At 50.1% G+C, this 20,086-nt stretch overlaps 3 protein-coding genes across 9 annotated transcripts in view; all 3 read left to right on the top strand.

The window, feature by feature from the left end:
• The window catches only part of Ggnbp2 (gametogenetin binding protein 2), a 38,622-nt gene extending 36,988 nt beyond the window's left edge, over positions 1–1,634 (top strand). For all 6 annotated transcript variants that reach the window (XM_021231091.2, XM_021231092.2, XM_040749381.1 and 3 more), the window contains one exon: positions 792–1,634. In XM_021231091.2, coding sequence (XP_021086750.1) covers positions 792–995 — 204 coding nt within the window. In that variant the 3' untranslated portion in view covers positions 996–1,634. The remainder of the gene's footprint in view (positions 1–791) is intronic.
• Positions 1,635–5,294: 3,660 nt separating this feature from the next.
• Positions 5,295–13,822, top strand: Dhrs11 (dehydrogenase/reductase 11). Of its 2 annotated transcripts, none has more exons than XM_040749373.1 (7): positions 5,295–5,708; positions 9,252–9,461; positions 11,409–11,503; positions 12,123–12,204; positions 12,789–12,881; positions 13,063–13,128; positions 13,240–13,822. In XM_040749373.1, exons 1-7 carry the CDS (start codon positions 5,352–5,354, stop codon positions 13,279–13,281), a joined length of 945 nt encoding a protein of 314 aa, XP_040605307.1. In that variant the 5' UTR covers positions 5,295–5,351; the 3' UTR covers positions 13,282–13,822. The 2 variants fall into 2 exon arrangements, with proteins under 2 accessions (XP_040605307.1, XP_005076977.2); XM_005076920.4 differs by having other exon boundaries at positions 5,296–5,708; positions 12,075–12,204.
• A 1,088-nt stretch (positions 13,823–14,910) lies between these two features.
• Positions 14,911–18,707, top strand: Mrm1 (mitochondrial rRNA methyltransferase 1). Its single transcript, XM_005077062.4, has 5 exons — positions 14,911–15,609; positions 15,758–15,851; positions 17,838–17,970; positions 18,069–18,188; positions 18,321–18,707. The coding sequence occupies exons 1-5, from the start codon at positions 15,086–15,088 to the stop codon at positions 18,401–18,403; spliced, it is 954 nt and encodes a 317-aa protein (XP_005077119.2). The 5' UTR covers positions 14,911–15,085; the 3' UTR covers positions 18,404–18,707.
• Positions 18,708–20,086: the final 1,379 nt, after the last annotated feature.

Here is a 20,086-nt window from a genome sequence, read left to right as displayed (position 1 = left end):
TGTTTTAAGTCCTCCATTATCCTCTGCACCCCCCCCCCAAAAAAACCCTCTTAGAATAATGAAAAAGAACCTGAACTAAAACTTGCATTCCAAGTTAATTCCTCAGGGGCATATAGGAAAAAAGTATGATTGACCTTGGGGGAGCTGTAAAATTGATATCACCTCCTAAGACTTCAGTTGAACTATACTGGATGTCAGCGTTCCAGTGTGTATAGTGTCTGTTGGTGCATGGAAAGAAAAGAAAGAGAAGATTGCTATCCCTTCCATTATTTAAGTCCTGGTGGAACTGTCATTTGGAATATTAAGGATTTTATTGTTGCTTGCATATGTTGTAAAATTTAGTGGTGATTCTATATAACATACTTTTTAAGTAAAATAAGTTATCTTTTACTTAATCTGCAGAGATTCTTATCTCTACAGATTTCTTGAGATAAAAGTTTCAACATAGGACCAGATCTAGAGATGTCTGGTTATTTAGATATGGTTAAATTAGTTGCATCCATCTCTGTCTGGTTGTTTTTAAACCAGAAGATATCGTGATAGTCAGGTAGGCTCATAGGTGTATAGAGGGTAATTGTAGATAGAGTGTTTCAAATCAAGCTGAGTTAGATTTTTATCCTCAGTAGTTTCTAAGATGGGATGCCATGGTGCTTATTCTGTAAGCATTCCAAGTAGAGATCATGTGACTGGGTTTGAAACTAAAATCTAGCCTGCTTTAATTTGTAGTTGCCCTACCAAGCACAGCATTTTGCATTCTTTGTCATGATCTTAACTGCTGCTTTAATTTGCAGGATGAGTCTGAATGTACTTCAGATGAGGAAATCTTTATCTCACAAGATGAAATACAGTCATTTATGGCTAATAACCAGTCTTTCTACAGCAATAGAGAACAATACCGACAGCATCTGAAGGAGAAATTTAATAAATACTGCCGCTTAAATGACCACAAGAGGCCCATTTGTAGTGGCTGGTTGACAACGGCTGGAGCAAATTAAATAAATAAAATAGCTCTGTCTTTCAATGAAACACTCAAGATGACTACTGCGCCTTCTCTTTTTAAAACTCTTAATTTAGTGACTTCTGGCAAAGTTTTATCTTAAATCAATGTGATTCCTTGTTTGGGGAGATGGTGGAGGTAACCTCATTCATTTGTTCTTTCTTCAGGCTTGTGTCTTTAGTTGCGTGGCTGCACAGGCCTGCTTATGATTTAAGCCATCTCTTCACTAAACGTTTCTCTTCCTGTGAGACTTACTAAAGCAACTTAGTGGCAAAAGTAATGTTGTACTTACACCTCTGTACAGAAATGACAGTGAGCTGGATATATGGTTTACAGTAGACATCCACTTGCAAAGTGTCTGGACGCAATGTTAAAGGCAACGTGCAAAATTTAAAATAAAGAGTATTTATTAATACGCATAGTAGAATGTGGTGTACATGTTTCTACTCAGTGTTGTGGCACTTCAGTGATTGCCACTCGTGAACTTTGTACTTGGCCATCATTGATGGAGAGAGCATGAAGAGCAAATGAAGATAGAGATGCAGACTGTTGAAGACAATTCTTCTTTTGATGAGACTTGACAACTGCATGAAGCAGTTTCTAGTCTTGTTCTTAAAGAATAAATGACTTTAAATAATGACTAGCATCTTCCTTTCTCATGAGACTTGAATTGCTATACTAGACATTCCCAAAGAGGTAACAAACACCTTAAATTCAGAGGTTCATATTGACCAAAAAGAATGAAAACAATATGTTGGTAATTACTCAGCCTGTAAGGCTGGGACCATGGGGGCTGGAGAGATGGCTCAGTGGTTAAGAGCACTGACTGCTCTTCCCAGAGGACCTGGTTCAATTCCTAGTACTCATGGCAGCTGTGTGTAATTCCAGTTCCAGGGGACTTGACACCCATGAAAAAACACCAGTGCACATAAAATAAAAATAAATTTAGTGATAATTAAAAAAGAAAGACTGGGACCAGGGAAGGATGCATGTGGTTTGTGTAAGTGCGTACTCAGCTTTGTCTTCCACCATGAACTCAGTATGGCTCTTCAGTTTACTACCATCATAAGCTGAGTACTGAGGGAAAAAGATTCCCAAGAATAGTGTTTTGCTGCCATTTGTTAGGTCAAATTAGTGATGGGAAGATAACAGTAAGAACGTAAGTTCCAGTGGGGAGGTGGTGGTGCACACTTTAAATCCCAGCGTTTGGGGGGAAGAGGTAGGCAAATCTCTAAGTCCAAGGCCAGCCTCATCTACAGAGCCAAGTTCCCAGATAGGCAGGGTTACACTGAGAAACCCGGTATTGAAAAATGGGGGAAAAGAAAAACCCATAGAAACCTGAGTTCTCTCCAGAACATGCACACAGAGGAGAGGCTGGGTAAGGGATGAGACTGGGTAATGGGTAAAAAGAAATGGACTAAGTTCATTATATACTGTTGATGAAACTGTCAAAGAATAAAAAGTAAACGGGGAGGGGGGTGTGGGTGTAAATTGGATTGAAAAAAAAAAAAGGTGAAAAAGCCCAGTGCTGGGCATCAGAGACAGATCCCTGAGACTTAATGGCTTGCTGACCTACTGGGCTTGTGCTCCAGGCCAAAGAGAGACACTGTCTCAAAGAAGGTGCTTGCCACCAGGCCTCACAACTTGAGTCTGATTCCTGGGACCCACGTGGAGAGAACTGACCACAAGTTGTCCCCTCTGTTCACATGTGGTATGCATGTCCCCCACCAGTGACTATGTAACTGTACTATTGGTTTTGAGACTTTTAACATGTAGACCAGGTGGGTCTTGAACTCCGAGATCTGCCTGCCTCTGTCTCCCAGGTTCTGGGATTAAAAGCATGTGCCACCACACCTATCATAAATATACTTTTTTTTTTTTTTTTTGGTTTTTTGAAACAGGGTTTCTCTGTGACTTTGGAGGCTGTCCTGGAACTAGCTCTTGTAGACCAGGCTAGTCTTGAACTCACAGAGATCCGCTTGCCTCCCGAGTGCTGGGATTAAAGGCATGCACCATCTCCACCCGGCCATAAATGTACTTCTTAAAAAGAAAGGTGGACAGTGTTAACTGAGGAACCATATCAATTTTGTCTGGCCTATACATATGCATGCCTTGCATTTGCATACGAATGCAGTTGGCACATAACAAACATGGGGGGGGGTCTTAAACATTAGGTTGAATAGCACCACAAATGCATAGTTAGAGCTTTGTTGATAATACTTTGTGACCCCTACAGAAAAGTGGTAGGACATCATGTCTTGAGTAGTGGGGCTAGACTGAATTGTTAGAGCTTCCTACCATTTAATTAGAGTTCAAGTGTAACAGTGATGCTTAGGTCCAGTTTTCAACATTGGCATCCTTTGTTTGGGCCTCCCTATGCAGCTCAGACTGGCCTTGAACTGGAGACAAATTACCTCAGCCTCCTCCATGGTGTATCCCAAGGAATTGATGGTGTTTCTTTGGTCAACCTGAGTTGTCTTTTAAACTGGTTGTATGTCACTGAACAACATAACCAAACAACTCTGGGAAAATACTGTTAGCTAGGCAGTTTTTCTTAACTAGATATTCACTCTGCCAACTGACTACACCCTGGCTACATGAAATTCCCAAAAGCAATAGTTTTGTTTTAGTTATTGCCCCTGTGGCCATCTAAAGGATAGCCAAGTGGGTGCTTGTTGAATGAAATTTTAAAGATTTTGTTCTTGTTTTTTGAGACAGGGAGGGTTTCTCTGTGTAACAGCTTTGGCTGCCCTGGAACTTGCTCTGTAGACCAGGCTGTCCTTGAACTCACAGAGATCTGCCTGGCTCTGACTCCCGAGTGTTCATTTTAAAGACATAGGCCACCACCACTCAGCAATTTTTTTAATTTTTTAAAATCTTTTATGTGCATTGGTATTTTCTCTTCCAAGTATGTTTGTGTGAAGATGTCCCTGGGAGCTGGAGTTACAGTATGAGCTGCCATGTGAATTCTGAGAGTTGAACCAGTGCTTTTCTGAGCTTTCCAGCCCCTATTGATTTTTTTTTCAATCAGGTTCTCACTAACCCAGAATGTGATTTACAAACATGCCTTAGCCTCCTGGTGCTGGAATCAAAGGAGTGCAAAGGCATGGCATGAGCGATTGGTAGGCAGGAGCTCTACTTCTGAACTATATGTCCAACTCCAGCAACCATATGTATGAAGAAGGTAGCCACCAGTTTTTTCCTGTGTTTTTCAAGATAGGGTTTCTCTATGTGTAGCCCTGGCTGTCCTGGAACTTCCTCTGTAGATAGGGCTGGTCTTTAACTCAAGAGGTCTACCTGCCTCTGCCTCCTGGTGCAGGGATTAAAGTCAGAAAGGTGAGCACCACCATCACAACAGACAGTTTTAAACCCGGAATGGCCAGAGAATAAAGTGAACCCTACTCTGAACAAAAGTGACAACCCAATAATGGAGAATGAAGTAAAGATGGCAGGGCACATTCCTGTCCTTGGATTAGGCTCCAAGTCACACCATCACACCTCTTTATGTGCCAGTATAATTGTTTTACTTTTTGTGAAAAGGTCTGTTCCAGCTGGCCTTGAACTGATTCATCTGCCCCTACCTCGCACAGTGCTATTACTGGCTTGTGCCACCAGGCCTTGTGGTGGAGCTGGTGCTCAACGTGTGTGAGGCTGTGTTGAGTAGCCTGCACGAGAAAAAAACCAAAACAACCCCCCATTCCTGTTTTATAAGGTATATTGTGCACGTTGTTTAAGACGTGCAAATATGCCTGCTACATAGTGTTCAAATTGTCAGCTCTTGCCAGCGATCACTAAAATACATCGTATAACATTTGCGCCCATATGGGACTGAGGGGGTTGCTGTCAAGGGCAGTTGGAGACTATGGGGCCATTTAGGAGTAGAACCCAACAATACTTGGGTATTTTAACCATTTACTTCTTGGCTAGCAAGGCCAAAGGATCGGGTATTGTGCATAAGATCCCTTCTTCCTCAGGTCACCTGGTCTTACTGGCGGAGAACTTGAGCTTTTCTGGACTGAATCCTTGTTATCAGTCACCTGTGGTTTGGGAGGGCACAGGAGTAACCTTTAGGTCCCTCTTCCTGGCCTCAGGCCTCTGGAGGTGAGGCTGACTGAGCAAAGGAGGCCTTGAGTGCGTGCATCCTCTTCCTCTTCCACCACAAAAGGAGGTGCTCACCAAGAAAGCAAGACCACAGGCTGCCGGGCCCCATCTCGCGCCGGTGGGCCCCCACCCGCAACGCTGCGGTTTCCGTCGGCCACGGGAGGGACGGGCTCGCGCGGGGGCGTGGCCGGAAGGGGCGGCCCCGCGGCCGCTCGGGGACAGGGCGGCCAGGCCGCGGCGGTCCTCGGGCTCTATGTGGCCCAGTGCCGAGGTCCCGAGGGCGGAGCCCCGGCCGGAGGCCGGCCCGCTTGGGGGTGGGTCTAGACGCAGCTCCGAGGTTTGCAGGTTGTGTACACCCGCCCCGTCAGTGACCAGAGAACGGCCGAACCTCGGTGACCCCGGACGAAGCTCCCAGATCTCAGTGCCTGGCTCGCCGAACGAGGTGGGCGGACGGCTCGGGACCATGGCCAGAGCCGGCATGGAGCGGTGGCGCGACCGGCTGGCACTGGTGACCGGAGCCTCGGGGGGCATAGGCGCGGCCGTGGCCCGGGCATTAGTCCAGCAGGGACTGAAGGTGGTGGGTTGTGCCCGCACCGTTGGCAACATCGAGGTAAGGCCCGGCTGAGCAGCGGGGACGCTCTGGGGGACGTCGTTTCCACGGGGTAGGGCTCCGAGGTGGGGGAGGGGGGAGTAGCCAGAGCCAGGCTGTGACCCTGTTCTCACCAGACTGCTACCCCAGGGCCATTTGCAACGGCCTCGAGGGCAGGGGTGATTGGTGTCTAGTAGCGGGAGGACCTACTTTGTCCCTTAGTCCTGTTTTTATAAAGAGCCGTTCGCTCCTGGTAGCCAGTGCTGCAGTGTACCAAATCCCTGACCTCTGGCATTCGCTTCCCTTACCTCTGCGGTCATCTGCCCCTACACCGGCAGGTGGAAAGGGGAAGCCAGAGAGAGGTCAGGGCCTAGCTAGGCAGCCAGGGAGAAGGAAAGAAAGTTGGCTAGCCTTAGTGGCTAGGTTAGTTTCCTCTTGTCCCCAGACCTCACCCAGCCACACCAGGTAAAGTGCTAGCCAACCAATGAGCAAGAGGCTAGAGGTCTTGAGTGTTTGACCTGGGGGGGGGGGATTGGGGAGGAGCTCTCCTTTCAGTCACATCTGAAGCTCCACTCATATGCTATGAGCCTAAGTGGTGACTGGAATATTTACTTACAAATTCTTTTTTTTTTTTTTTCGGATTCACTTTCCTAGGTGGAACTAAATAGGTCAAATAGGGCATTGGATATGTAAATCTTAATGGATCTAGAACTCCTGGTTTTTCTCTTAACATGCTTCTGGGTGTTCCCAGACTTATGAGTAGCATCGACTCTGAAAAGATGAGGAGATAGCCATTTGGGGGAAGACGAGAGAAAGTCCCATTATTTGCCCTGGCAGGACCACCATCAAGTGTGTGGGCTAGCCCTTCCCTGCTGGGCTCTGCCCTCACCTTGGCTCAAAGTCCGCTGGTAGAAAAGGGGTAAGGAGGCTTTGGGTGGAGGCGAAGGGAGAAGGTGTGCAGGAAGGACTGTCCGCTCCCCAGCTACTGGCTAAAGGTACACTTTATAGCCTCCCAGATAATCCCAAGGTCACCTGGCTCCACCAGCGCCCCACTTTGCCACTCCCTTTCCCTGGAAACATATAGGGCCCAACCCCGACTTTGAAGCCTAGGAGATTATGGCCAGGGATTGGACAACTGGATTCCCCTAGGCTTTTTTTTTTTTTTTTTTTTTTTTTTTTTTTGGTTTTTACCAGACAGGGTTTCTCTGTACTGTTTCGGAGGCTATCAGTCCAGCCCGGCCTCAAACTCACAGAGATCCACCTGCCTCTGCCTCCCGAGTGCTGGGATTAAAGGCGTGCGCCACCACCGCCCGGCTCTCCCCTAGGCTTTTTAAAAAATGTATGTGCATTGGTGTTTTGTCTATGTGAGGGTGTCAGACCCCCCGGAACTGGAGTTACAGTGAGCTGCCATGTGGGTGCTGGGAATTGAACCCTGGTCCTCTGGAAGAGCAGCCAGGGCTTTTAGCTGCTGAGCCATCTCTCCACACCTCTGTTTTTAGCTTTGATCCCCTAATTCTGAAACACTCTTGCCTCCTCTCCCACTTCTCTACCCTAAGCTATCCAGGAAAGGGAGGCCCAGAGTCCCAAGGGAATTTCCAGGCAGATTATTTAACCTGGGGATGGCTCCATGTCATTAAAGGAGACCATCTTTGCTGTGTGGGACTGTCCTGATGTCCTCATTTCAGGTCATTTTGGAGAGTAGATGGAGATGGCAGAGGTGAAGCGGGGAGAGGCAGTGACTTGGAGAACATTTTACACACACACACACACCACAAAGACACATACATACACACACATACATATACACACACATACACACACATACATACACACACATACACACATACACATACCACATACACACACATACATATACACACACACATACACATACATACACACACATACACATACATACACACATACACACATATACATACATACACACACATACACACACACACCACACACACATACACACACCACACACACATACACACACACACATACACACATACACATACCACATACACCACACATACATACACACACACACCATACACATACATACACACACACACCATACACATACATACACACACATACACACACATACATATACACACATACATACACACACCACACACACACACATACACACACACATACACACATACACATACCACATACACCACACATACATACACACACACACCACACACATACATACACACACCACACACACACACATACCACATACACACACCACACATACATACACACACACAGCTTTTCTGTTGGGGACTTTGAATCTAGAGGGGGGATGCCTGGGTTTCTTGCTCACTATCTGTTTTATTGATTAACTTGATATTAAAACTAAGTTTGGGTTCTGGCATTCTGCTGGGAGAAATCCTGTTCCCTGAGGTGGTTATGAATAGTAAAATCAGGTGGAAGGGGGCTAAGAGTCCCAGAGGGATACAACTTTTGAACTCACAGAAAGTTAAAGCAGGAAGAACCTGACAGAGCACCTGGGAGGCAGAGGCAGGGGGATCTCTGTGATTTCGAGGCCAGCCTGGTCTACAGAGCGAGTTCCAGGACAGCCAGGGCTACACAGAGAACCCCTGTCTCAAACTAACAAAACCAAACAAGCAAAAAGGAAGGAAAGAATTTATTTGGTCACCTGATCAAGCCTTTTATTCCTAGCTTCACTTGGAAGGAGGAAGGGGCTCCAGGCCAGGGCAGTTGGCCAAATTGGCCTTCCTCTAGGGCAGCCTGCACACCCCTCCTCCCCCTTACACAGCCACAAGGCTCAAGTGCCCAGTCACTCACTGGCCTCCTACAGCCTGCTTTCTTCCAACTTCTAAATGTCAGCTCCTGCCACACTCAGCAGCTCTGCTTTTCCGAGGCTCTGCAGTGTGCTGACAGACTTGGATATGCACAGGAAGTATCTAGTGGCAGGTGACCGACTAAGTAGGAAAACTTGGTTAGGGGAGCCAGGGTTAGAGAGCTTGATCACTTGTAGGAAGAGGGACTTGATTGAGTTCCCCCAAAGGCGTGTATAGGACTCGCCTTTAAGTTCTGTGTGCCTTTGTGAGGGGAAGGTGGCAGTTCAGACTGAGCCCTTCTGGGAGGGACTGGCTGACACTGAAGACAGCACAAATGGTGCTCTGGGGCGACCAGCTCAGGGCCTCTTGGCCCTAATGGAAGATATATATAGAGATCTATTTCCAGGCGTTGGGGAGAGCAGAAGACACACCTCCCTCCATTCCCAGGACCCGTCCCCTTCTCTCTCCTTAGCAATGAAGACTTTAGTGTATGTGTGACATTCCTCCTTGATCTGTTCTGCTGTTCCTCTCCTTCTCTCAGGGAGTGTCCCCAACCCCTTAGACTTTGACCAAACAGATCAAGCTTTGGGGATGGGCAGACCCAGCCTCTCTCCTACGGTCAAAAGGCAGCGGCCATTATAGAGTTCTGAGTAGTGACACGGGAGGGAAGGCTGAGCCTGGGTGACGAGGCGTGGGAGTGAGCAGCTCACCCCAGTTAGACCCCTGTTGGGTTTCATAGGAGCTGGCTGCTGAATGTAAGAGTGCAGGCTACCCCGGGACTTTGATCCCCTACAGATGCGACCTGTCAAATGAGGAGGACATCCTCTCCATGTTCTCGGCTGTCCGCTCTCAGCACAGTGGCGTGGATATCTGCATCAACAATGCGGGCATGGCCCGGCCCGACACCCTGCTCTCAGGCAGCACCAGCGGTTGGAAGGACATGTTCAATGTAAGGGTTCCAGAACTGGGCAGGGGGCTGGGTGATAAGAGTGGGCACCAGGGCCTATTAAGGCAGAGGGCTCCTGGGGACAGGACTCCAATAAGAAGCATCAGTTTCCCACTGGGGCATTTTGATTTTCCACCCACTGCTTGTAGCACAAGGATAGTGAGTGGATAAACACCTTTTTAGCCCCTGATAAGTCTTAAACTCTAGACTGGTTGTCATGGGAAAAAGATTGTGGGGGAGAGAACTGTAGTTTGTTGAATGTTCCTGCCTGTTCTGGGTACCTGGGATCATGGTCTTAGGGGAAGAAAGGTGACAGAGTAAGAGGTCATGTTTACACCTGGCCCTGTGTGACTCAGGCAAGTTGATGACAGCCTCGGAGCTACCATCAGTATCACAACCTCCACTGTCCCTAAGTATGGTCTACAGAGCCGGGGAGAACACATGGCCTTGTAAAGGGGTGGCCCTTGCTCAAATCCACTGCAGGATGGGGACTCTGCATTACACTTTAGAGAATGTACAGGCCAGGGACTGGTGAGATGGCTCAGTGAGGGAAGATGCTTACCATTAAGATGCAGGATCCGTATGGTGAGAGAAGAGAGTCAACTCCTATAAATTGTCCTCTGACCTCCACGTTAGCACTGTGGCACACACACACACACACACACACACACACACACACACACACACACACACACACACTAGGTAAATAAATAATGTAATAAGAGAACGTACAGGCTAAACACAGCTGAGGACCTGTGTTTCCAACTTCTGAGCAGCATGGTGGGGTGACATTAGGGTATGAAAGTATTTGAGAGACTGAAAGCAATGCCACATCCCTGCCTACATCTGGTATCAGTAGCTTAGTACTAATAGGTACTTGGAAGTGAAACAGTGAACAATGAGATTGAAGGCTTGTCCTTAGTTTTCTGCATCAGGATCATAGCCCTCCTGTGCAGAGGCACATGTCTGAACCTGGACCTCAGCTTGCCCATCTGTAAAATGAGGGACTCCTAAGTCCCCAAGGCCCCCTTGTCTTGAATATTACCTAAATTTATTAGGCCCATCCTAGGCCCTCCCTAGACCTGGGAAGCTTCTACCATGCTTCTAAGGGATTCATTTGTCCTCCATATCCCCCAAATCCCACCCTGTTAAGAGGACCAGAAACAGGCCGAGTCCTTTCTGCATCCTAATACCCAAGTGTTGCTGCTGCCACAAGTACTGAGGCAGGGTTCCACTGAGGGCACTCTGTCCCGATGCCGGGTGACACTTGATAAAGCAAATCAGCTAATTTGCCAGCTGTCCCTCTCTGGATAAGAGAGGCAGGAGGGCCTGATGACAGCTTTATCGCTGCTGGCTTCTCTGGCAAGGCTAATGGGTGGAGTGGACAGCAGACAGATGCCCCATAGCAGATAGCTCCTCAGGTCTGTGGAGGGTGGGGACTTCATAGAGGTCACCTCTGCCGGGAGTGGCAAGTGACCCCACCCACTGAAGATTCCCCACTCCTGGGCTTGGTGCTAGGGTACAGGTTAAAGGCCTGTGAGTCTCCTCCACACGTGATTGGTGGGGATTACCAGGGAGCAAGCAGGGTGACCGAGGAGGGCAGGGAGAGAGGGAATGGGTTCTGTGTGTGAGGAAAGATTGAGGCCATTTCAGGAAGGTTTTCGATCTGTTTAGGAGGGAACAGGTTCAGACACTGTCCCTGAAGAGGGTGGCTGGTTTCCTGAGGCAGAGATGGCTGGCAGAGTGTCCTGGGTTTGGGTGGGAAGTTCATTCCTCCAGGGACTCAGCCAGGAAGAGCAGCCTCTGCTGTCGTGTGGGGGTGGCAGCTGTGAGGAGTGGGATCCCTCCACAGGGAAGGCAGGCGCTCCCTCCCCCTGGTGGTCTGCAGCTCCATCACCTGTGCAGTTGGGGCCAAGCTGGAGACACTCCATTGCCTTCCCTGGCCCACAGGTGAATGTCCTGGCCCTCAGCATCTGCACTCGGGAAGCTTATCAGTCCATGAAGGAGCGGAATGTGGACGACGGCCATATCATTAACATCAACAGGTGAGGCCAGGTGGCCAGGCTGCTGCAGCCCACTTATCCACTAGACGGCAGCTCTCTGTAGCGAGATAGGTATTTATATCCTGACAAAGGGAAGAGCCTGCTTCTGGTCATCTAGAGTGGACAGCTTAGCCCTGGCCCTCCTTAGCCAATGCCTGGAACTCTCCAGGGACTGAGTGCCATTGTGCCTCTTCCTCAGACCCAGGGATAAATCCTTGTGGTCCAAAGAGACCGCACAGGCTCTAGCATAGGCGAGCCCATTGTCTGCTGGGGGCATGGTCTAGACAACCTCAGAAGTCTCCCAGTAGACCCCCATCAGTGGGCACACAAACAACACCGTGAGGTTCCTGTCAGCCTGTCTGACTGCAGTCGGCAGAGGGACAGCTTCAAGGCAAAACAGGTTTCAGGAGCTGTGTAGACAGAAGACTGCAGGGATAGCCGTCAGAGGTGCCCCCACCCCTGCAAGGCTTCCCCGTCAGCCTCTGGGTAACGAGGCCGGCCAGCATGATAGGAGCACTGCCAGTGTCTGTGGAACTTTACTCTCTCATCTCTCCCCTTCCCTTCTTCCACCCAGCATGTGTGGCCACCGAGTCCCACCCCAGTCTGTCATCCATTTCTATAGTGCGACCAAGTATGCCGTCACTGCATTGACAGAGGGACTAAGGCAAGAGCTTCTGGAGGCCCAGACCCATATCCGGGCCACGGTGAGGCTGTGGTCTAGCCCTGGTGGGAATGGCGTGGGCCCAGCCCTCCCGCCTGCACAGGCCCAGGAAGGCCTGCTGAGAGCCCCAGGGTTCAACTGAGGGCTCCTGGGCGCTGCTCCTTACAAGGACAGTCACCTCACTTCACTCACTCCAGAGCCAGTGAGTGGGAGGGGACCGACCTGAAGGGAACATGGAGTGAGACAAAAGGAAATCACACACAATGACTGGAGACCAGCACTCTGGCTCTTTGCTGGAAGACCATGTGACTTGGGGTAAATCACTGAGCATCCCTAGACCTCAGTCTTCACATCTGGGAAATGGCATGATGCTTACCTGGTGTGCAGCTTTAAGCAGCACTGCCTTGTGAAGCATTAACCAAACATGTAGGAACGGCTCCATATGCAGTACAAGCGTTGTGAGGGGTGCTAGTTGCAGCTGTCAGTGGTGACTTTGGAAGGAGGACAGTTGAGGACATGAGGCAGATGTCATTGTGAATAGAGAGCCCTGTGACTTCTATCCTTTCTCCTCAACCTCCTCAAGGCCTGGTAAAGCTCAGGCTGAGCAGGCCCTCTCTGTTGGCCCAGTGTATCTCTCCAGGCTTGGTGGAGACACGGTTTGCCTTCAAACTCCATGACAAGGACCCCGAGAAAGCCGCAGCCACCTATGAGGACATAAGGGTGAGGCCTTCTCCTGGACCTGTAAAGCCACTCAGTCCTTAAGTCCCCAGACTGTCCCTCTGCCTGGCTTGTCACTCCTGGAGGGCTGGGGTGGGAATGTAGATGTTACAGAGTCCCTCTGAGGGGAAGGAACATGGGTCACTCCTGCCCTCGTCTCAACCCTTTGCTCTGGTGCTCTCAGTGTCTCAAACCCGAGGATGTGGCTGAGGCTGTCATCTATGTGCTCAGCACACCCCCACATGTTCAGGTGAGTCTGGGCTTAGATGTTCACCGGCTGGGAGAAACATAGGGGTGCCCACAAGTGGGCAGCTGGGAGTCGTTAAGTGGGTGGCCGCCTCAAACCTTCTGCCTTCCACAGGTTGGAGACATCCAGATGAGGCCCACAGAGCAGGTGACCTAGTGTTCTGTGGGGAGCTCCTACCTTCCCCACCCTTCATGGCTGGCCTCCTGCCTCGGGATTTTAGGTGTTGATTTTTGGACCCTGGATCTATTACTTTCCTTATCCACTCCACTAGGAATAGAAAATTTGTCAAATTATTTCCATTATACATATGAAAAAAATGGGCTGGGGAGAGAAGGCATGGTCATGACTGTTTTATCTGCTGACTGATTCTGAGTCCCCCTCTTGGGGCTCCTTAGCCTTTCCTCTCCTCAAACTCTTCCTTTTGATCTACGCAAGGGGAAATGGTCAAAAGGGGCACTGTTTATCTTCTTGCACCTACCCCCTGCCCCTCGGGGTTGGGGTAGTAGACACAGAACCTCGTCTTTTACCTGTATAATTACCCAGGGCTCCAGGCTCCCTTCCAGTCCCCCACCTTTCCAGCCCAATTTTGGCTCTTCTCCTGGGGTCACCGCTGCACTCGGACATGGCTACAGAATACCAGGGCCTGTCTCCCAGCTTACATTTCACTGTAACAATTAAAGAGAAAGATTGCAACCTACTCTGGCTTCCAAAGTGTCTTCCTTTTTTTTCTCCTTCTTGGTGATCAGTGTGGTTGTGTCTCAGAATTTCTTCCAGGTAAGTGGGAAGGTGGTATATTTGGAACATCACTTCTGGATTGGGAGCAGGAGATGGTTGGTGCCAGGGCCAGCCAAGGATACACATGTCTCAAAACAAAACAAAAACAAACCCATAAGTTAATAGATAAGTAACTAAGTAAACAAGAGGGCTGGGAGATGATTTAGCATCTTCTGGAGGACCTGAGTTTGATTCCCAGAACCCATCTGGTGACTCCTGTCCCAGGGAATCTGCATTCTCTTCTGGTCTCCTGGGGCACCAGGCACACGTGTGGTGCACAGCCGTACACACAGACAGTACACCTACACGCATAAACACTGAAAGAATTTTGAAAAGTAAAATGGATCCACACATAGTGGTGCATACCTTTAATACCAACACTTGAGAAGCTGAAGCAGGGGGATCACCAAGAGTTTGTAGCCAGCCTGATCTACATAACAAGTTTTAGGTCATGCATGGGGACTACTTAGTGATTCGTTGCCTTTTAAAAAAAAGTAAAAAAAAAAAAAAAAAAAAAGCAAAAAGACAGGCGGAAAAGAATTAGTAGGGGCAGTGAGCAAAGGAATCTCAGCGTTACCATAGGCCAAGAGCATCAGTTTCTTGTCAACAGAGACCCCATAGGCCTTTGCTGCAGTGGTCCAGAGATGGGAAATATCATTGGGGTTCTGCTGGCTGGTGCTACAGGTCTGACAGGATAAGCTTCTGGGGAAAATTCCCGGATATGATGATGTGCCTGAATGTGGGGAGGAAGGCACCAAGACTGACTTGATTGAACAGGATGGCCAAACCGTAGTCTTCAATTGGTTTTTGCAGAGTAAGTGAACGCAGCTAGCCCAGCCTCCTGACACCTCCCCTCACCAGAAGCAAACCGAGGTAGGGTCTTCTCAGCATCAGCATAGCCTCTAAGCTCGCCCGCCATTCCTGTAGGGGGTGCTGTGGAGACATAGCTGTGGCCAAGCACGCCTGTGCGTCATCGGACAGGGGGCCGGGCCTCCGGAATCCGGAAGCTGGGGACTCACGTGGGAGTCTGGGAGGCGACTGTCTTGGCTTGGGTGTCAAGTTGTGGACAATCTTTGAGTGGGGAACTCGGGACTGTTTGTCCTATGTGAGGGGACGAGGTGTGGGAGGGAGGTCAACGAATCCTCTGTATCCGTCTGTTAGTGGAGTCCCGGGCGCAGTTGGAGCTATGCGACTGCTCTGGACCGTCGGGTGCTTCGGTCGCCTGACTGCCCGTCATTTCTCCCCGGTGGCGCGGCCTGGCGGGGAGGAACTGAGCCGCCTGCTGCTGGATGATCTGCCGCCGACCCAGCGGCTGGAACGTCTGTTCGGCCTGTTCCCGTGCCTCTTGGCCTTGCGGGCCTCCCGCCGGCGCGTGGCCCGGCTCCTGCTCCAGGCCGGTAAGGCTGGACTGCAGGGGGAGCGGGCCGAGCTGCTCCGGGTGGCCGAGGCGCGGGGCATCCCTGTCCTGAGGCCCAGGCGGCAGAAACTAGACGCCTTGTGCGGCCACCATGTGCACCAGGGCGTCTGCATGGATGTGAGCCCGCTGCGGCCCCGGCTCTGTGATGAGGCGGCAGAGGCGAACCCAGGCGACGACCCTCAGCAGCTGTGGCTCGTCCTTGAGGGGCTCCAGGATCCCCGGAATCTTGGGGCTGTGCTGCGCTCCGCTCACTTCCTCGGAGTAGACAGAGTCATCATCAGCCGGAGAAACAGGCACGGATGTTTCTTAGTTGCGTTTGCGCCCAACCTGGAGGCGGAGCCAAGTTCCTAAGCACCTTGGGGCGGGGGGAGCCCGAGGGTGTGGAGGGCGCGGGGCTTGAGATTGCCGGTGTTTAACGCAGATCGTGGGGAACCTTTGCAGCTGCCCGCTTACTCCAGTAGTCAGCAAGGCCAGCGCTGGGGCTGTGGAGGTGATGGACGTGTTCGCCACTTCTGACCTGGCCGGTTTTTTGAAGGTAATGCGGGAAGAGAGGGGAAGGAGAGGTGATGAGTCTAATTCAGGCTCTTAAAGCCACTTCCAGCTAGAAGTGAATGGGCGGAGGGCGGCGGAGGGGGAGGTCCGTGGTGGCCTCCTACCCTGCGGTCTCCTAAATCCTACTGGAAAGGACCCCGGGGTCTTTAAAATCACAAATGGAGCATCGTCTGAAGTTAGGGATTTTCTCGCCTCATTTCCTTTACTGCACGCCTTGGCCATCTATATCACCAAGTCACTGTCTGACACCTTTGGGTCTTCAGCGATGCTCTGCGGAGCTGGTGGACAGGAGCGGTGGGTACTTGGACTAGAAGCTCAACTTGAGGGCAATTTTGAACAAGGCTCTGCTAGGGGCAAGCTCTAGCGTTCTGCTGTGTTTTCCTGGATAAACACCAGGGGGCAGCATTATCTCTCATTTGGCAGTCCCTCTGACTTCCATCCGTCCTGGCCCCGCCCACCCTGCGGTAAGACTATAACCTTGGTAAAAGGGGGAAGAAAGCTGCCTAATAAACTTATATTCAAGTCATGTGTCTAACTTTAGATTTTTCTAGTAACCACCCTGAAAAGTAAAAAAGAGCCAGGTGTCTGTAATTTGAGCTCTTGGAGGTGGAGACAGGAAGGCCATCCTGGGCTACATGAAACTCAATCTCAAAAAACAAAACAGTAACAACATCAAAAAACCAGAACAGAAAAAAGAAACATAATTTTACTCAATTTACCCAAAATGTCGTTAAAACATACACTTTAAATATTATTAATGAAAAAAAATTGAGACAGGGTCTTGTGTAGCCCAGGCTGGCCTCACATCCACAGAAATCCTCCTGCCTCAGCCTCCTTACAGGTGTATGCCAACATGTCCAGATTTAAGCCCATTATAAAATGTATACATAATACATCTCAATTTGGATTAGCCGTATTTCAGTCCTTAATAGTCACATGTACAAGGGCTTAACTGTCCAAAGCACTGCTAATGTGACTTAACAGCTAAGAGCACAGGCTGCACTCCTAGAGGACCCAGGACCCAGGTTTGGTACCGTCTGTTCTCCTAGGGTCTACCCACTCACTAGCTGCCTAGAGTTGGTCTGGGACCAGCCCACTCTCCTTGTGCTGGGTAGGTAGGCTATACCTGCTTTTATGTTCAACCCAGAGATCACCTTTGACTTCTTGTCCTCACAGCTACGTCCCCCATGTCCCCAAATCTTTTTGCCTTTTTCTTAACATTATTGTTACACCATCCCAATTTCTCATCCTTTCTAATGCTGCCCTAATCTGAGTTCTCATCTCCCCAGTACGTGGTCTCAGTGTGGCATGCACAGTGATTCTGCTGACACACGCATCATACAGGGTCACTTCTTTGTCCACAGCCCCAGGTCCAGTGGCACCTACTTGTAGCCTCAGTGCTTGAGAGACTTAGACTGGAAGATCACCATGGGTTCAAGGCCAGCCTGTGGTTCTTAGTGAGCTCATGTCTGAAAAGCCAAAACAAAATAAAATCTTTCAAAGCTTTGATGTCAGAATAAAAGCCCTGTGCTTCCAGTGGCCCTTGATGCCGTACTCTGCGGCCATTGTTTTCGCCTCTTTGACGACTTTCTCTCTGGCCAGCTTAGCATTCCTCAGCTATGACAGGTAGGCCAGCAGGGCCTATGTGTCTCCATACTTGCAAGTCTCCCTGCCCACAACCTTCCCTGACTGCCTGTGAGATACTCATTAGTTATCTTCAGATCTGCTCTCTGCCATTACTAGAGGACAACTCCACAGTCACCCTGCTGCATAGCTGCGATTTTGGTCTGTTGTGTTCTTGGCTCCATCCTCAGCGCCCAGAGCAGATGGTGGCCAGCTAAAGGACCTGACTGACCCTAAGTGGAAGGCACCTCTCAGGGAATGTGTGTGTGTGCAAGGCTGGGCTCATTGGCCGTGGCTTGGTGATGGTTTGGTAAACCAGGACATGGTGTTTTCTTCCTTCTTTCAGACCAAGGCCCAGCAGGGCTGGCTCGTGGTGGGCACAGTGGGCTGCCCAGGTCCCGAAATCTCCCATTCCTCCAAGGTCCCCATCACTAGCTGCCTAGAGTTCGTCTGGGACCGGCCTACTCTCCTTGTGCTGGGTAGGTAGGCTATGCCTGCTTTTATGCTCTCATATATGTGCTTTCTAAGCATGTGGACATCAAGTTGGGGCCCCCTAACCCTGTCCCATGTCCTGCAGGCAATGAGGGCTCTGGTCTGTCCCAGGAGGGTCTTGCCTCCTGCCAGCTGCTGCTTACTGTTCTGCCCAGGCGTCACTTGCCTCCCGGTCTTGAGTCCTTGAATGTGTCTGTGGCCACAGGTGAGTCTACACCTCCCCTCAGTGGGGTGGCTTCTGTTTCCTCGTTCCCTCTGTGCCCCACTTGCTGAATGTCCAAAACAAGAGTGTGCCCTGTGTGCATCCTGATCCTCTCCGTTTCCCCCTTGCCTTTAGGGATTCTTCTACACTCCATTTGCAGCCAGAAGAAGAGTTTCCCTGTGCAGACAGAGAAAGGACAACTTCTCCAAGACACTTGAGAACCCTTAGCTACGCCTGAAGGACTCAGAAAGGCCCAGTACCCAGGACTGCCATGGTGGTTGGAAAAACAGGCCAAATGTGGGCCGGCACAGACTGAGATGCACGTGTGTGGGAATCGGAAGGAGCTGCAGATTGATCCTCAGGCTTGAATGTTGCTGGGCTCTCTGCCTGTGTGAGCCTGTTTGCTGGCTACAGTCAGGAGATGCTTGCCGTGGAGACTGGGAGGCAGAGTCATTTCCATTTGGAAAAGGATAGTTTGCTAATTTCCAGGATGGGTTAATACAGACGGTTATCTGTTCTGGATCCTGCCTAGGAGTCAGTGGGCTGTCTTGGCATGAGAAAGAACCAGGCTGTCCAGTGCAGAGTGTGTGGAATGAAAGTGAGGATGTAGAGGGAAGATGAGTGGCAGGCCCACATCTGCACCCCTCTGGGTGATGAGGGTCTCATCCAGCGAGCGCCCTACAGCTGAGCTGTCCTGCCCTGTCTATCCGTTAGGTGGCAGTCTTGCTCTTTGCACCATAGTTTTGCAGCTGCTTGCAGGGAGACCCCCTCTCTGCAGCCCAATTAGACATAGCCCCAGCACACACACCCTGGTCAGTCCAGCCCAGTGGAAGGAACCTGTGACCCAGAGCCCTTGCCTTTGAGTCTGAGAGGTTGTGAGGTCTGATAGGCTTGGTCCCCTCCTCCAGGGTCCCACACTGGAACAGAAGTGATATTACCAAACAGTGGCCTCACTCTGGGTAGCACATTGGAACACCTAACAAACATTAAAGAAGCAAGCCCAAGACAGCCACCTCTGTGTGGTACTGAGAGGGGTTGCTCAGTACCCTGGGCAGTGGGATTTTTTTTTCCCCTTTTTGAGTCAGAGTTTTATGTAATATGTACCTAGAGTGTCCTAAAACTTGTCATTTAGCTGAAGATTACCTTGAACTTTTGATCCTCCTGCTCCCACGTCCCAAGGGCAAGAATTCAAGACATCGCCCACTATGCCCGATTTATATGTTGCTGGGGCTAGATCCAGGGCTTTGTGCAAGCTAGGCAAGCACTTTACCTCCTGAGCTCCATCTGAACCCTAGGCTGGATAACCCTTTGCTGCAGGAACTGTCCTGAGCGTGATGAGATGTGCCCACCAGATGCCAGGAGGTCTGTATGCCATCTCCACCCAAACTGTCCCCACACATGGCCCGATCATGGCTGCCTGACAACTCTGAGTGTGGGTGGGGGACGAGAGCTCCTGAACTGTTATCCTGGTTGCTGTGAGACTTGTGAAAAGTTACCTCCACACTTTCTTTCTTTTTTTTTTTTTTTTTTTTTTTTTGCGAGACAGGGTTTCCCTGTGGCTTTGGAGGCTGTCCTGGAACTCGCTCTGTAGACCAGGCTGGTCTCGAACTCACAGTGATCCGCCTGCCTCTGCCTCCCGAGTGCTGGGATTAAAGGCGTGCACCACCAACGCCCGGCCTCTTTGTTTTTTGTTTTCGAGACAGGGTTTCTCTGTATTGTTTTGGAGGCTGTCCTGGAACTAGCTCTGTAGACCAGGCTGGCCTTGAACTCACTGAGATCCGACTGCCTCTGCCTCCCGAGTGCTGGGATTAAAGGCGTGCACCACCAACGCCCGGCCAAATATAGATTTTTTTTTTTTTTGGTTTTTCAAGACAGGGTTTCTCTGTATTGTTTTGGAGGCT

This window comes from Mesocricetus auratus, unplaced genomic scaffold (genome assembly GCF_017639785.1).
Source record: "Mesocricetus auratus isolate SY011 unplaced genomic scaffold, BCM_Maur_2.0 Super-Scaffold_100007, whole genome shotgun sequence".
NCBI lineage: Eukaryota > Metazoa > Chordata > Mammalia > Rodentia > Cricetidae > Mesocricetus > Mesocricetus auratus.
This window is presented reverse-complemented; position numbering and strand designations above follow the sequence as displayed.